This window comes from Ixodes scapularis, unplaced genomic scaffold, assembly GCF_016920785.2.
Source record: "Ixodes scapularis isolate PalLabHiFi unplaced genomic scaffold, ASM1692078v2 PGA_scaffold1__304_contigs__length_218370807, whole genome shotgun sequence".
In the NCBI taxonomy this organism is placed as follows: Eukaryota; Metazoa; Arthropoda; class Arachnida; order Ixodida; family Ixodidae; genus Ixodes; species Ixodes scapularis.
Genome location: NW_024609846.1, coordinates 146475690 through 146493418, shown reverse-complemented (window position 1 = coordinate 146493418; position 17729 = coordinate 146475690). Strand labels below are relative to the sequence as shown.

General features: G+C 47.9%; 1 protein-coding gene across 3 annotated transcripts in view; it reads right to left on the bottom strand.

The window, feature by feature from the left end:
* Positions 1-1682: 1682 nt before the first annotated feature.
* LOC8053674 (solute carrier family 35 member G1) overlaps positions 1683-17729 on the bottom strand; it is a 125127-nt gene continuing 109080 nt past the window's right edge. For all 3 annotated transcript variants that reach the window (XM_029984218.4, XM_029984220.4, XM_029984221.4), the window contains 3 exons: positions 16760-17188; positions 6380-6582; positions 1683-4285 (listed from right to left, as the gene is read on the bottom strand). In XM_029984218.4, coding sequence (XP_029840078.2) covers positions 3827-4285; positions 6380-6582; positions 16760-17188 — 1091 coding nt within the window. In that variant the 3' untranslated portion in view covers positions 1683-3826. The remainder of the gene's footprint in view (positions 4286-6379; positions 6583-16759; positions 17189-17729) is intronic.

Below are 17729 nucleotides of genomic sequence, written 5' to 3'. Positions count from 1 at the left end.
TGTTTAAGAGCAGTCAATCAGCAGGCAACAGATGTTAATCGTCATTGAGATGTCATCTTGTTGACCCGGATAGCCATTTCGCCACCGTCAACTTTTTGCCGTTCTATTGGTTATTGTCGGTGCATTGCCAGTGTATCTACATGCTAATGCTAATTGGCTATTGGAGGCAGTCAAAAGACTATAAAATGTATAGTCCTTTGATTGCCTCCTTTAGCCATTTAACGTTAACATGTAGATACACTGATGATACACCGACAATAACCAATAGAACGGCAAAAAGTTGACGGTGGCGAAATGGCTATCCGGATCAGCAGGGTGACGTCTCAATGACGATTAACATCTGTTGCCTGCTGATTGACTATTTGTAAACAGCTGTTGCCATTTGGCAATAATATGACTTTCAAATGGCATTAACCATTTTCATAGGGGTTACCATAGCAGGCCAGGTTATTGCCACATGAGATTCAACTGTGTCCTTTTCTAAAGCATCGGTTTTCGTAGAGGATCGTCAACTACCGTTTCAGTTGTTCGGCATCTCGGTAAGACAAAAGAAGGTCAGCCATGGCGGCTGTAATTTGGCGCGTGTGTAAAGCGTCTATAAGCTGGCCAGCTTTAATGCTATCCTAAAAGAGCCAAATGCTGTATGCGGTGCCCTCGGCATTTAGCTATGAAACCTACTGCCACGCCGTGACAATGGGGAAGTGTGTCAGTCCATTCCAGCCTCTTTTAGAGAGCTTAGCGTACCTAGGGCTCTCCACATGGCTTTTGTGGCGGCCCGACCTGAACGCCGCTTGGCCAGCTTATACTGCCGCACTCTGTACCTAGGTTCCGGTTCAGCTTCGTCCAAGGTGGCTTTTCTATTCACATTTTGTTTAATATAAATGACAAACGAGGAGCAATTTTATAACAGTAATTGTACGGCTGATATCCTCGTAACATGATAAGCTGGAAAGAATAACTAGGAACACTGCATTTATATAATAGGCAAAACCTGTCACATTAAAGTATTTAATCTTAAAACCTTTAAATTTCAAGAACATTGTTCGTCAGCTCAAGAGATAGAGCCTGATAATGAAACAGAACCCGAGAGATGGGTTTGTAAATCGCCTGCTTGGAGGGCAACGCCCAGCCTACTTGCTGGATTCGCTCGCCTAATCTCAAATGGCTACTCTGAGTTGGGGAAGGGAATGGTGAGATGAAAGGACGAAAGAGAAGGTACACGAGACTCGAATCTCTTGCCATCATCTACGTTAACAGTGCGAGTGCTGAAGTTTGCATGCATATATTAGCATGCGAGTGCCGAAACGTCGAAGATGACATAAACACCTAATGAACAAACAGCGAGTGTGAAGGCGAGATGATGATAATCATAATGTAACACCTGAATCTGTAGTGCGCAAAAATGAAAGAAAAAATTTTAATTTTGTTTTTGCACTAGATTTAGGTGTTGCATTATAGTAAAGAACCTAAGCGCTGAAAGTACGTTGTTTGCTTGAAACAAATATTCTTCTAAAGTTCAATTGGGAAGATCAACGCTTAGTGTACATATATAATAGAGAGTCTTGCAAACGAACACGAATGACGGCTAATGAGGCACATTTATAAACAGGCGAGCTTCTGATAAAAGAATAGAGAACAGCTTTTACATCAACCAATGTGCTTCAGAAATGGAGACTTTATCCGAGATATATTATTTTAATGAATATTATAATCATATCTGCTTGCGTTTATGAAGCGCTTGCCTGGAAAAGTCCATACCGCAGTGTCCTGGAGCTCTACATCTTTAAGCACTCGTATGCAGGTAGTATAAGTCCACCCTCCTTCCTCTGTATATTTAAACAAAAGTACATACAGAACAGTAACATGCAGTTACAAATTACTACAAATTGTATACTATGCAGTTAGAGCTACCGAGAAAAAATTACATATAATTACATATGTTTGTGTCTTCGCTTTGCTAAATGCACCTAGGTCCCGATGTGATGTATCTTGTACCTAGCTAATAACTGCACTGTCGAGGACCTTCTAGCATGCTCGAAAGGCCTTCACGGAAATACACAAATTATTCCAGATCAAAATAACTACGAATTTACGCGAAAATAAATAAATAAAATACAGCTGAAGACACAAGGCACAAAGACAGTATCACAATCTTGTATTCGTATATATGGACTGACCCCAAGTTGATCAGCTTATCATGAGCAAGTAGGGTGGGTCCGCCACTTGAACGAGAGTTTCAATCGACGTGAAGAGTGGAGCTGCATGTGGAACGTCAAGGTGCTTAGTTCAGGTACAGTTGGCGAGCGTCGAAGTCGTAAGGGTAGCTGATCAGCAATTCTGTTTGTTGTTGGATTCGAGTCATTCGAAGCATGAAGGTATTAAACCATGGTTAAAAGCACTAAAAAGACGTACACAAGATAGAAGACAAACACGGGCGGGAAGCATGAAGGCACGGAGAAGAAAGATCAGTCCAACTCGAAAAAACCGAATGACACGGCAATGAATTTTGGTATATATGATCGGATTTTTAGTCGTCTACAATACTCAGAGCTCACCTCCAATTAAATAACGTCTCCAGGGGACATTGCTGATACATCTGTTTTAAAAATGCCAGGCAAGATTGTTCGATGAACGCTACTTCCTTCAAAAGAGCGACTTCCGCGTCAGTGTGGAAGTCGCTCTTTGTTCTCACAAACTCCTGGAGTCCACTGCTCGATATTTGGGAAGCGCTGCTCTAGGATACGATGCGCTGCATACGACGACACAAATACTGTTTTATTGTTACTTCGTTGCCTGCCCTCAATTTAATCTTTCGTTAGAGCATCATATCAGTCGTACACCTACCGCCGGATTCAAACTGAATGGGAGCTGTAGTGGCGTGTACCTCACACCTCGTTGCATTCAATGGAAATGTTCCGGTATGGCTGCACTAAGCGAAGAGCCCTGTACTACAAAGATACGATTGACCGCAAATTATGGTGGACTATATTACCGCTGCTTGGGCGTTTAAGCTGTGACGCGTGAAACGCTTCTCCAACTCGCGCGTTTACAGCGTCTTCATTTATCTCTTCTTGACTTCCGGATTGGATGTCATAACTGTTCCGCGCCCTGCTCCACGAGCTCCTGTGGTGGCACAACAGCAAACGTAGACTTTGCAGGCGCTTGTTCTGCAGTAGCTAGCTATAGAGGCGTTCAGTCGACAGAAATCACAACATTCACGAGTTGGGACATCGCCATGACAACGACCTTGCGTGTACGCGCCGTCTTTTCCGGCACTTCCACAGCCAGCCGCCAGGATTGTGACAAGCGATAGCATGAGGTTGCAAATGAGACACCGTCTGTTTCTATGTACTTCGTTACGACTTCGAGGACGCTGCGATGGATGGACGGTATAGAGTGGTAAACATGTCGTAGACATGTTTAGGCATCGTGACAATTGAACCAATTTGACCTTGACTTTCTTTTATAGGCTTGAACCAACATGGAGGGTCGGATGTACGCAGCCGTTTAATATCTTAGGAGCTTGGCAATTTCCCCAGAAAGATAACGCATGCCATTGCCCAGCAAGGCTTTCCACCAGAACCATGCACAGCCGATCGCCGGGGCCGAATAAAGTTGTCAGCACGCTCATTTTGTTACGGAACACGATCGAGGAGAGCAATCTGTCGTTAATGTCACGCATACAGTTAACCGCATGCCTAACATCGAGCAGAAGGCTATTCCGAAGACCATCTTGCTGACATTTATACATCCAAGAAATGTCTCTAGACTCAATGAGGAACGTCCACGAGTGGTGCAGTAAAGTTCCATGGGTGACGACGGTCGTTCAGGGCGGCTTTGGTGGTATGGCCATGTGCAGAGCACCGTAGTCCTTGACGGGCAAAGGCCCAGCCACGTTGTCCGCGCCAGGCTCGTTGCCCGTCAGCTTCTGCTTGACATCCGAGCGCTCGAACCTCAGGTTTGAGCAGACAACGGCTGCCACAATGAAGGCGGCACCCACGAGGGCCCAGACCGTGGGAGCTCTGAGTTGCACGGCGGCCTGGAGGGCGAACGAGAAGACGACGCTGGACGTTGTGGCGATGGCCACCCTGCCGGCTTCGGCCATGGTGCACGCGATGGCCGGCAGAAGCGCGGAGAGGAGGCCCGTTATGCCGGAACCGGCCACGTAGGCCAGGTCCACTGGGATTAAGTCGATCTGGTTGAGCTGACCCATGACGCCCGCCGGAGGAAGACACAGCACGGACGTGATCAGCAGAGTCCAGATCGTCACGGTAAGGGGGGACACCTGCAGGCGTAAGGGTCAGGGAGTGGGAACAACGAGTTTGTACTTGGTCTGTCATGAGAATGTGCAGCCTTCTAAAGGCACACACTTGCGACTGCTTACAAACGCGTGTGTTTTAACCCTTTAAGATCTATTACGATGTGAGAACACACTGACTCCGTCTATCCGGTAGTCATGGAACACTCGCATTTTTAGGATATTTCGTAATTTTTCATATCTTTCGTGTCCTGGAAAGTTTTGGACAACGTTTGAAAAAAACATAATTTTTTAAAAGAAATAGTACGTGCATTTTATTTCGAAAATACCGCAAAAACCTTCGCTCTAGAGAAATGCAGTAGGGACACATCATAGATGGCGCCCGCGTGCCAGTCTATTCTCTTGTCGTAAGAGGTGACAAGAGCTCAGTCCTAAGCAAACGCAAGTGTGTGAACGGGACTTCATTCGGATGTCTCGTAAACGAATTTGGAACAGTTACACACGATTCTAACCGGAGACGACGGACGACTAGAGGGCAAGGAACAAACACACGCGTCTCAGTCGTTCTCCGGTTAAAATCGTAGGTAACGTTAACCGCAGCTCGCCTGTTTATTAACCTTGCCGTCTTAGTAGTCCATCACGCCTTACGAAGAATGACTTCTCATGTGCTTTAGAACAGTTACAGCTGCGGATGCCAGAACATGCGGCGCGTAGACCCATATTCCCAGCATTCTCCTTGATGCTTCGGTAATTTAGCAATATGTTCATTGTGGCAAAATAACCCACCGCTCGGTTATTCTGGCTAAGCATATATAAATAATATGCTCTACTGAGTACAGCTTTTTTTCGAAAGTGGAAATGAAAAGAGCTCGCTCGCCACTTCGACGATGGACAAGCAGCGGATCTACCTAGCCGACCACTAAGACATGCCATTTGATGGTTTAAAATGTATCAACATATTTTTAAGGGCAGTTCATTCTTCTTTGAATATAAAGCTTTTTTAATAGATAAAATTGCTTTTTTAATGGAAACGAACCCAGGTTTCGCGTCGACCGAAGGCGTGCCTTTGAACGACATGGAATGCTGCAGTGTCCGCCACCTGCCAAACACCTGCGCCTCCAAGTGCATCTCCGGACGCGTCGCGTGTCAACACGCCATGCGTCACCGCACGCAACGCTTCCAGACTTGAGTCTGCGCAATACACTATCAAGAAAACAGGATGTCAAAATGTGTATTCTTAAACCCTTTGTCCCATATAATACACCCCCAAACTTCGATTCGACATACAGCGCCCTACAGTCGAGGGGCTTGATAGCCGTGTGGTACAACTTATTAAAATAGCTAATGTACGTTTTACTGAACACGAAAAAAATAATCCGGATTTTCTTGACCCTAGTGTAAAAAAATGAAAGCCGTTTGCAAATCCCTGTAACGCCGAATTGGAGCGCAGCTCTTCAGGAGGAGTAGGGAAGGGTACTGAGGGGAGTGACGTCACTTGCGGGTAGTCACGTGACCGCAGGGGGTGGGGGTCACGTCGCCTCAGGGGGAAGGGGCACGTGACCTAGGGGGGGGGGGTCACGTGACCTTGGGGGAGGGGGTGTCACGACCTCGGGGGGGGGGGGGGGGGGTCACGTGACCTCGGGGGGGGGGTCACGTGACCGCCCCCCCCCCCCCCCGGTTACGCCGACGGCGACGCCGACGCCGACGCCGCTCAGGCTGGAAACGGGCCCCTAAGAGCTGCGCTCTAAAACTCGGTGTTTTCTTTACGTGGTCTTTGATACGTACTTTAGCTATTTAAAATACCACACGGCTATAAAGCCCCTCGTAGAATTTCGGGCCCTCTGTTCGACTTAAGGGCACTGTACGTCGAATTGAAATTCTGGGATGTATTATATGGGACAAAGGGTGTAAGAATACACCTTTTGACACCCTTTTTTCTTGAGAGTGTAGTCCATCCTCCGGGTGATCGGAATACAGAAAAAAAAGCAGGAAAGGCCGACGAAGAGACGCGTCGTAAAAACGCAACAATTCTGCATACGACGGTTTGATCTCGACATGGATATACAACTGGAATCTTTTTTTATTGTTCTGGTTTACGATGTTCGCCGTCATACACCATACCTGGTCAGACAGCTTCCTTAGGATGACAAAGGACAGCGCTTGGCAGAAAGCACAGCCCAGCGTGACGACGATGCCCACCGCCGACGTGGTCGCGTCCGAGGACATTATGAGCGTGGGCAGGAATGCCACCGCGGCTCCGAACAGAACCAGGAGCCCCGATGCGATCTCGCGGGGACCGCATTTCTCGCCCAGCAAGCTGCAGCCTGGAGCAGGAAGGGGAATCGACGCACTCGATGAATGCCATCTTCACCGCCATGTTTATATACAACACCACGTAGTCAATGTCCACGAAAAACCTCAACTTCTTCCACCAAACGTCATTACATTCGGATGGTGCCAACCAACGTTACTCGAACAATGCAGTTGGGAAACTGCCGTAGGAGCCTGCTTTGAAAAAAGTGTCTCCGTTCGAGAACCGAACTAGACGCGATCGTATCGCCGGCATTTCTCCCGCAGCGGCCACTCCGGGTACCGCACGGCACCACGTACGAGTTCAGTCGACTAGCGCAAGGGCCGGTGGCGCCATATCGCTGTAGGAATATAAAGCAACTTTCATGTTTTGACTCGCTGCTAAAAAGCGGCGCTGTAATCGTATCTTGTTCGGTTTCGGTGGACGGGAGCAATCCAGGATTTAAGAATAAATAAAAAAATAAAATTAAAAAAATCGTGTATTCGTAACGTTGGCGACAACATTAGCGATTGGACTCGTGCCCTGGGCCCTGCTCAACTTGCGTCTTTGCTCGATCTCACTGTGATGCTGTCACGATCCCGGCGCTTCGACTATTCTAGGGGGTGTTGGTTTACACCGTACGATGACTGTTTACAAGCAAGCCGCGTTGTCCCACATGAAGTATGGGCACTGCGCGTGCGCAGAAACCACTTTCGCATAAAGTTAAGCATGTGCGCATGCGCCGACAGCAGCGCCACCGCAGCAGTGTGACGTCGAAGCCGCGCGTTAGTATTACCACGGCATGAGACGTATATGATCAAAATGAATCCCCGAAAAAGATTCCTTAACAGCCGCTCAGACCGTCTTTATAATCCGCCACCACCAATGCATCAAGTTGCTTCAGTGCACTTTGACTGATTTAATATTTTATTTTTGCCATTTTGACAACACTTTGATGAATCGGCGTCATAGGAGGCTGAACACATCAGTCGAGGACACTTTCCAGGCGCCGCACGATCACTGTCACTTACGTACCGAATGCTCTGCACAGCTGGATGCGCGCTGTGACTGAAATTTCGTGTGCGTTCCTTGCGGCATACTAGTGCTATTCGCAACTGCAGCCCGCCACTCGCCCTCTCGCGAACGAACGAAGAACCAGATGAGCGGGGACGGCGGCGGACACGGCGGCAGGGACAATCAACCGTGGTGCTGTTGTTGTCGCATGGTTCTCGTTGATCTGCTTGGGCATCATGCAGTTTCAAAGAAAACAACGAGCACGCTAAAATAGGAATGGTTGCTTTCCGCTTCGCAACTTTTCAATATCAACATGCGAACTTTCTTAATGCACATCAACATCGCCACGTGTTATAGGTTCCTTACCTTGACCGCATCGTATTTGTAATCAAGTAATTAATTTTAGCGCACTGACCAGCGTCAGCGGGCAGGCAGACGGAAAATACGATAGAATCTATCCCCGTCTCTTCCGCCATCTTGGAACCATTGGCCCGCCATCTATAGGTCGTTGGAGTTGCGAATAGTATTGAGACCGATTTGCGGTTCCCGTGGGACACTGTTAAGAGGCGTCACTGTTGTATCTTTGTACATTGCGCGACACAGTTAACACCAACCAGCAAAAGACGTTTTCTTTTTTTTTCGACGCAATGTTTTATCTTTTAGCAATTTCCGGTTTACCTAAAGGCCCGTTCACACTCTTGCGACCGAGTAAGACTGAGAGAAACCAGACCGGTTTTTGAGCCTCTTACGACTTCTTAGGACCGGATGCGCTGCAGCGGAGCTGGTTCTAAGAGATCGCAAGAGGCTTAAAAACCGGTCTGGTCTCTCTCGGTCGTGCTCGGTCGCAAGAGTGTGAACGGGCCTTTAGTCCCTGGAGAGTAGTCAAAACGTAGTGACACGGTACCATGTGAATGGGCTCCTATATAGTAGGTGTCGAGCTCGCACACGTTGGGAGAGTGCGCAGGAGAAACGATAGAAGAAAACAGGCCCAATTTCGAGGGAAATAGGAGTAGGAAAATGGAAGGGTCAAAACTGGAGGATGTGTGACCGGAAGGGACGGAAACTTTCTGTTCCCCTCCTGCAGGAGCACAGGAATTTCTTTCAGAGACGCTATATCCACGATGTTGTTCGCGCCGTGGAGGCATACGAGTATTACCAAGTTTTTCTTTGCAACATCACTGTGAATAAAGACAAGATACATGTTTTGTTACCACACTGTTCGCAAGGATAATGAAGGAAATCGGCAAATTGCTGCTCGTTTTTTTTTCTTTCGAGACAAATATAATGTTATTGTCAAAACTACAAGTGTGGAGCGAATGTGCTTGAAATGGGGCAAACCATTAAGCTGTAAAATTTGGTGTACATCATCATAAATTGCATGAGAAAAATAAAAAAAGAACAAAAAATATCTCGATCGCGAGTTAAATACGTCACATGATTACCACTTCACGTTCCGATTCTGAGTCTATGAGGTCGGCTGTAGTTCGAAATTCCTTCTGACCTCGCCTTTCGTCGGCTAAAACTCTTTTTAAATTGTAGGTGGTTTTGTCCTTGTTTCCAGAATGCAAAGAAACAAGGTATTACGCTCTGCTTTATTGCAGAATTTCAGTTAGCACGGCAGGTTCTTACTTCTGTCCGGTAACAAAACCAGATAACCTCATGAATCTTTCTCGCTGTACCCGTCGTTCCCAACCATGTTTTGTTAGAGCTTACTGGTAATCGGCAATTGTAAAAAAGGTTTGTAATAAATTGCACCCATCATTTCCGCGAGGAGACTCGGCTGCTTGTCGCTCTAGTGGGACAAGGCCACGCGAGGCTCTATGATTTGAATGATGCCGAAATCGCTGCAGTCGCTAGGCTGATTGTCGACAAAATGAGTTAGCATTAAGCGCAGGGGTTCCGACTCAGCGAAGGATGGGAATTAAAGCCTCGCAACCGTCCGCATACTGTTGTCGTTGAAGAAACTATCTTTCAACCCGAGTATCGGCTGTTTCGCACAAAAGGGCGGCGTCGCTGCACATTGGTTCCACGTTGTCCCGCACGTCGTGCCACCGCCATTGTCGCTCGATCCCCTCCTCTCCCGCTCTCGCGTCATTAGAAGCGTGCCAAAAAAAAATCTTTCAATCTTTTAGGGTGGAAGGCGGACGCGACGAGCGAACGAAAGGAGCGAAAGAGCACGGCAGGAACCGCGCAGCAGTCTCACGAAAGCAGTTCAGTCCAGTCCAAACCACGACCGTCCAAACGAAAGACTGTTGCGTGCACAAATGGACGCCGATGCAGTTAGAATAATCCAGAATCGACTCCAAATAATATTAATTTGTTTACGATTCATTTCCTATATCAGTATATCACGGCAGTTCAGTTTGTTTCGCGCGAGCAACACCCTGTACATTCGAGGTTTTAACGCTGGGTTAGACGTTGGAGTCTTCCTTAAACTATATGCCGATATACCACCGACATTCTGCAAATCATCGTAGCTTACTCAGAGTGAAGTCGTTACAGTTGAGACAACAATGACTACCCTATCATTGCAACCAAGGAACCGTAGCTAGACCCCTGCGGCTTCCACGCACAATCCAACAAGTGACCGAAAAGAGCGCTCATGTCCCGACTTCGCAGTGTATCCAGTACCGCGTAAAAGACGAGGCCTGCCTATTACATTATCTTCAGCGGATATCCCCGAAACACCCACGCGGCAACACGCCGAGGATCGACGGGAGTACACGGCAAAGCGGAAGACGATTGCATCTTGGCGTTAGCACGTGCTATTGGGGAGGAGGACAGACCGTTACGCCCCAAGCGGTTGACTTATCAACTACACGGATGGGGACAACAAATACAATGACGCAGCGCTCGGCCGACATAACCGAACGCGGCGTCAGCATTCGGCTGGAGTTCGTGTTCTCCGGTGAGGGGGAGGAGGGGCTGTTTTGTTTCCACGACGGCCTGCATGAACAATGCACCATGCACGATCCCAGCTTAGCACAAAAGCCGAAGTGGGTCAAGCTCGCATTCTCAGAAGATAGATCCGGCACTTAACGTCGCTTCGTCGATTGTTAGTATTTTTTACATTAAACTGTGCCCCGCGCTCTATTGTAGAAGATGACATGGCCATGCCCATAAGGCCTGTCGGCATGTGCACAGGCCTTGTGTTGAGTAAACACCGAGCGTGGGGAAAACAAACGGGTCAGAGCGCCCCCTATAGTTCGATCTCCTGCCCATATTCTACCTTACGTCCGGCCGCAGCGTATGCTATATGCGAGCCATCGGAGATTATCCGAGGCTCTGGGTTGCCCGTGACCTTTGAGAAAAAATCATGAGCCTTTCCACTCTGTATGGGTGGATGACCAGCGAAGCTCTTTAGCACACGACACACACGTGACACATGATTTTGAACAAAGGTACGAACACATTTATTGTCTTGATCGGTGGTCCCCCTGATGAAAGGTACGCACCCACATGTCGAGGACTAGCGCCTTCACGAGGAGCCTAAGGAAACTAGACACGCGCGAAGGGACCACCACCCGGCGGAAGGAAGGAAACTTGGCACGCAAGCGCTTCGAACGATGACAAGGAGAGGGCGGTGCGAGCCTTCTCTGAGTTTTTGTTGACGCACATGAAGAATCCACGTAAGCCTAGCCATAAACAGCTTCGATGTTGAAGTGTCTTAACGCGCAAAAAGAATAGTCACGTGCTACACTCACATAGCTGGTTTGTTTGGGATCGCTCGTACCGTCCGCTGCCGCAGGACGTAAGGTAAAACGGAGTAGTGAGACGCCGCGAGGGGCTCTAAAGGCGATGTGGACACAACATAGACGGCGCTGCGTGACTCCCCTAGTTACAGTCACTGTATATGCCATGCTTGCGGGGTAGAGTGCAGAGGCTCTATAGTTGGTGGCAGGTTACAGGGGCACTGAGAGAATATCTAAGCTTGCCAAGTTTTTTTTTTTTTTTTGAACATGACTTTTAATAGTTTAACTACCCGAAATGCATTTTGCTGTTCGAAATTCGTTTTATTTCTGCCCGAAAACGACCTGTCGCTCTCACGCTTTTTCCTATAGTCAGGTGGCGTGTTCAAACCATGTATACCAAATATATTCAAAGGCTTAGGTCATCTAAGGCACACGTTGAATATTAAAACTAGAAATGAATATGAACCTGATCTTTGTGGCCCTAAAAAACTGCAAATACGGTGATCGGAAGAGAAAATGTTGCGCAGATCACAAAAAGGATATGTACGAGTGCTACGTCATTCTGCATATGGCGACGTACCGCGGGCTGGACGATGCGATGGCGGCGCACGACGGAGCAACGTTGCGACGGAGGGGGGGCCGCTGCTTCGGAACTGTCGTTAGTGGTACCGGCCAATCAATCTACACGCGCAGAACATCGGGCGGAGGGGATATAAGTGCGAAACAATCGCACGACAAACAGAGCACGCAACTTCGTTCTGGTCGTCGTCTGCTTCGCACCCCGAAAAACAGAGAAAAAAAATGCGGTCGGGTGCAGCCGAATGACTTCCGGCCATGAGCTTTCGTGCTCGTGTATTAATTTCGGTCTTGAACATTTTTTTTCTTGATTAAAAATGTATGTGATTCCGTAATAAAACACTGATTAGGTAGCATCCTGACCGCATAATAAATCGCCTTGCAAAAATGTTTTTGGGGGTGTTTGTGTTTTTTTTTTTTAGAGTGCAATTTATAATGTCCCTGTCATGTCCGATATATATGTGTCTGCACAAGGTGTATTTGCTATGTTACTTCACGCAGACAATAAAAAAACATCTGACCCTGATGAAATTCCTGCTGCATTTATGAAGAGGTATTCCGAATTGATTTTCATGTTTTTATGTGTCATATTTAAGTCCTCCTTGAAGGATAAGATTGTTCCGAGTGACTGAGATTATTCGCGCGCGGCACCAGTTCCAAAGGCTGGTGATAAGCTCTGCCTTTCAAGCTACCGACTGATATTTTTAACGTGTATATCTTCCAAGCTCCTCGAGCACATAGTGAACAAGCATATTGCCGATTACCTGGGAAGCAATACATTTTTAAGCGACACCTAGCATGGTTTTTGACGCGATTGCTCTGCAATCACCCAGCTTATTTCGACTGTGCATAATTTGGTTAATGTTATTAATGATAAAAGGCAAGGCGGTGTAGTCTTCATATACTTTTAAAAGGCCTTTGATACCGTAGCCTATGACGCATTACTTGTGAGGCTGAAAGCAGACGGACTTCAAGAAAATTTAACACACGGGATAACTTAAGCAGCAGAAAGCAATCTGTTAAAATTGACGCTACTGGTTCTCTCCACCTGGATGTTTTTCTGAGTTCCCCAGGGATCAAATTTAGGCCCGTTGATATTTCTTGTCGATATAAATGATATTGTTAAAGACAATGATCAAACACGTGGAAAATTTTGAGGATCAATCGATGTTTAATAACGCTCTTTTGTGGTGTCTGGATTGTGCGAAAAGTAAAAACATGCAACTTAATCTTCAAAAGACGGTATGCATTACGTTTCCTAAGATGAAAAGTAACATAATTAATGACTATGCTTTTAATAGCTATCTAGTTTTCAGAGTTGACCACGTAAAGCTCTTGGGTCTAACGCTCACACCCAGCCTTCGATGGAGTATGCAGATAGGTAATCTATTGCCGCGCGCGCAGTAGGCACCGCGGGCGTGGCCCAACGGTTATCGTGCCTGCCTCCCACGCAAAGTGCCCGGGTTCTCTTCCTGGAAGCGACGCGCCTTTTGTTTATCCTTGCAATTTAATGTTCTAGTAGATTCGAGAATCCCGTTGCTTGTTCGAGGTGCGAATGTTCTCGTCGCCGAACCTTCTAGGCCGACTGTTCCAGAAACCAACGCGTGTACATAAGGGGCCCCGCATGGCGATCCTGAGTCAGTTTCGCCCCACCGTTCGACTCTGCTGCTACGCCGACTTCGACGCCCGCGACGCTCTGTTATTATCTTTTGTACCCTTTTATTTTTTGCACAAGTTCGCCACACTGAGCGTTTATTTCTTCCTGTTTATTTATTGTTTTTGGTCACCACCCGTGACAATATGTATATCTGTCTTTCGAAAACTTTGTTTTATAACGAGGAAACTTAGGCTGGGCACCAGCACCAAGAAGGTTGACTTCATACAAAACTTTGATTCAACCAGTATTGGAATACGCCACCGCTGTATGGGATCCGTGTACCAAAATCGACCCTTATAAAATTGAACCTATTTGAAACCAGATTTTAGGTTTTATATATGGCAGATGCAAAAGGACTGTTTTTTTATCAATTGTCCTCGTCGAATATTGAGCCGTTTTGTTCCCACTTCAGCTATCTAGACAAAGGCTTTTGTTTTCTATTGTGGACAGCCAGACTGGTATCGACCCTTCCTCGTACTTGTTCCCTCCGTTCAAACACTCCACAAGAACGAACTATTTGCGCCATATCCAATCCTTTCGATCGTCGTTAAATGTGCTTAAATATTAATCTTTTCCTAGAACAGTAGATGATTGGAACAATTTACAGAGTGAGGTAGTTGAATGCGCTACAGTTGAACAATTCGCCGATGCCTGCTTTTCTTTTTTACATTTATAAATGTGATGCACTTGAACAAATTCTTACAAGTCATTGTTTATAGCATATACATTTTTGGTTTTTGTTAGTACTCAAAAAATTGTCACGAGTCATCCCGTGGTGTTTTCTTTTATCATTGTTCTGGTTCCGCAGTGGTTTTTAGGGTGGGGACCGAACAGTCACGCCTCTAGCGCTGCGTGTCAGCTGTGGAGCAAAATCAAGGAAATTGTTGTGTGTATGTTTATACAGCATGAAGTTAGTCTGCCTCAGTGGGCGTCTGGTGTTTCAGCTGTAGATGAGCAATTTAGCCAGTGCAGTACGACTGCTAACCTGAGGTCTTTAACGTGCATCACGCAGTAGTGATACACGACCGCACGCCGGTACAATGCTCATCGAAACGGGCAGGGGTGGGGCTTGAGCCCAGGATCCCTGGGTTCTGTAGCGCGAGCTTTCTCTCCACACGCGTCGAGCTGGGTGTGCGCTTTAGCTCACTAGGCCACCGATCCACTAGCTATGGAGACCACAAACGGAATTTCCGTGTTTGTTTTTGATTGGAGCATTCGAAGGTCGCTCCTCGTGCGGCCAAAGCGCTGGTCAGAGCGAAGCGCTCGTTCCCAGGCCGTGCTAGGCGAGGTACAATCTCTTTGATATGCTGTGTTAGTAAACACCGGGCTGTGGGGACAACAAGCTCGATAAAGCACCCCCTAGAGTTCAATCTCCTGCCCAACAGCGCCGGCTTTTTGTTGCTCGCTTCTGTCACTTGTGTTATTTTATATTGGGGCTTACTGCCTCGCGATTTGAACGTTAATGGTAGCAAAAATTGTCCGCAGTGGCACTCTATATTGTAGCACCTTGCTTGGGCCTGCAAGCAACCTGCAGTATATTGTAAATTAAAAATAAATAAATAAGTGGAAGCTCCTCTTACCTCTTACCGAATTCTGGAGAAGAGGTCACGTCCTCTCCAGCGTTCGCTCTGCTAAAGTGGAAAGAGGTGAAAGGAGCTTCTCTTTTTTTCTTAACTTCTCATCCACTATAATCTGACCACGTGGCGGAAAAGTCGGCGTGGAGTCCGGCGACCGTGATTGGTCGGAGCCGCGCTTGAACATCGCGCCGGCAAATCACGACGGTTGAATTCCTCGCCGACTTTCGCGCCAACACTCTCAAGAAAAAAGGGTGTCAAAAGGTGTACTGTTACACCCTTTGTCCCACATAATACACCCCAAAATTTCAATTCGACGTACAGCGCCCTACAGTCAAACAGTTGGCCCGACATTTTGCGAGGGGCTTGATAGCTGTGTGGTACAACTTATTAAAATAGCTAACGTACGTTTTACTGACAACAAGAAAAATAATCGGGGTTTTCTTGGCCCTACCGTAAAAATTCGGTGTTTTCTTTATCTGGTCTTTGATACGTACTTTAGCTATTTAAAATGTTGTACCACACGGCTATCAAGCCCCTCGTAAAATCTCGGGCCGTCTGTTCGACTGTAGGGCGCTGTACGTCGAATTGAAATTTCTGGGTGTATTATATGGGACAAAGGGTGTAACGGTACACCTTTTGACACCCTTTTTTCTTGAGAGTGAAGCGTCTAGACTCTAAGAAAAGCCCGTGCGTCTACTTTTCCGCACAACACTCGGAGAGCTAATCACTGCAACGTACGGAGGCAGCTCAGCGAATGACGATGCCGAAACAATTATTTAGACCAAAAAACGCAGTCTGAGTTACGGCATTAAGCAACTCAAGCGGGACGTTTCGCATTGCTTAATGTTGCAACTCAGACTGCGTTTTTTGGTCTAAACATGTTTCGGCATCGCTATTCGCTGAGCTGCCTCCGTAAGTTGTGGTGATTGCTTCCCGAGTGTTGTGTGGGAAAGTAGACGCGCTTGTTTTTTTAGAGTGTAAAACAGAGCCCCCCAGGAGACGCGACGGGTGTGACATAAGGCGTCACGCATGCGTCGTCGTACATCTCTGATCCCTCGGAAGCGCGCGCGCAGGGCCGTCGTGATCCGAGCGTGTCATCGTGTCGCCCGCTCGCTCATGGCCTATTTGCAACTGCGCTCGCGATAAATAACAAATTTACACATATCTAAGTGCCCCGCATGATTTCCTAAGGTTGAAAAAGTTTCCTTCCCTTCATACTTCAATGAAAGATGCACATTTCGCAAAAGCAAAGCAAAAAAAAAAAAAAAAATTGAAAAAAAAAGAAATGTTTTTCTTTTTGAGCTCGGCGCTCCAGAGGGCCGCTTGTCCGCAAGCAGGAGGGTAACATTTTCCGCACATGACTCCTTCTCCGCGAATGAGGAGTTACCGCGCGAAATAAAAGCGATACGCTGGCTCCGCCGTTTAGTTTCTCTACCTCCACTAAACTCTGTTTCACCTTCTGCTGTACCGCAGAAAAGGCTACAAGCGCGAGCTCCTTGCTCTAGGGCACATCTCGGCGGCACAAGCTCTCGTGCACCAAGGGCAGCTGCCAACGCTGTGAGCTCTCGCTTCTAGCCTTCGCTGCGGTACAACTTAAGGTGAAATGGACTGTAGTGATGCACAGTCCTTGTCTTCTAGATGACAGCACTGGTATAAGCTCAAGAAGGTACACCCAGACCGAGACGAAGCACTCACCGAGTATGGCCGTGAAAAGCGGCATCGTGTTGAGCAGCAGCGAGAACTCGGCCAGCGGTAAGGCAACACTGCCCAGCGTGAACGTGAGCGCCCGGAACGACAGCACCACAGCGACGGCAACGAGGCCTAACCGGTAGCCCGGGGCGGGCCATAGCCGAGGTCTCCAGAAGGCGAGCGCCGGCAGCAGGTAGAAAACCGCGGCCAAGCTCCGCAGTCCGGACACCGCCAGCGGCTGGATCATCAGCACCATGCTGATGAGGAGGCCGCCTACGCTGATGGCCAACCCCGTGCCCAGGGCGGCTATGATGCCGCCGGCCTCGCGACGGGCTGCGTTGGCGACCTGGTGCATGCTGCTGCGCCGCCGTAGTAGGGCCCGGGGAAGGTGCGTCGACTTGCCAGACGCCTCCTTGAAGGATTCCGCCGTAGGGCCTGGTCAGGAGAAAAGAAAGGAACGCTAATCAGCGCCATGCTCGCCGTCTCTACAAAAAATTGGGTTGTGTGGTATGTTTATACAGCCTAGAACTTGGTCTGCCTCACAGGGGCGACGAGTCTCCCAGCTGTAGATGAGCAATTTAGCCAGTGCAGTACAACCGCTAGCCTGGGATCTTTAACGTGCACCACGCAGTAGTGATACACGACCGCACGCCGGTACGATGCTCATCCAGATCGAAACAGGCAGGGGTGGGGCTCGAACCCAAGATCCCTGGGTTCTGCAGCGCGAGCTTTCGCTCCACATGCTCCGAGCTGGTGTGCGCTAGCCCGCTCGGCCACCGATCCCCCCGCCGTGTCTACAGTGTCACTGCACTGTGTGTTCTACGGGTAAACGAACACTCGAGTGTCGGCCGGAGAGACTGCCTGGCGCAGTCTGGCGGCTCACGCCGCTCTTTTTGTCTGGTGTTACGCTCGCAGTATGAACGCGGTGACCGATGTTTGCTAAGGAGACAGCATAAAAAGCGAACGGTACCTGCTA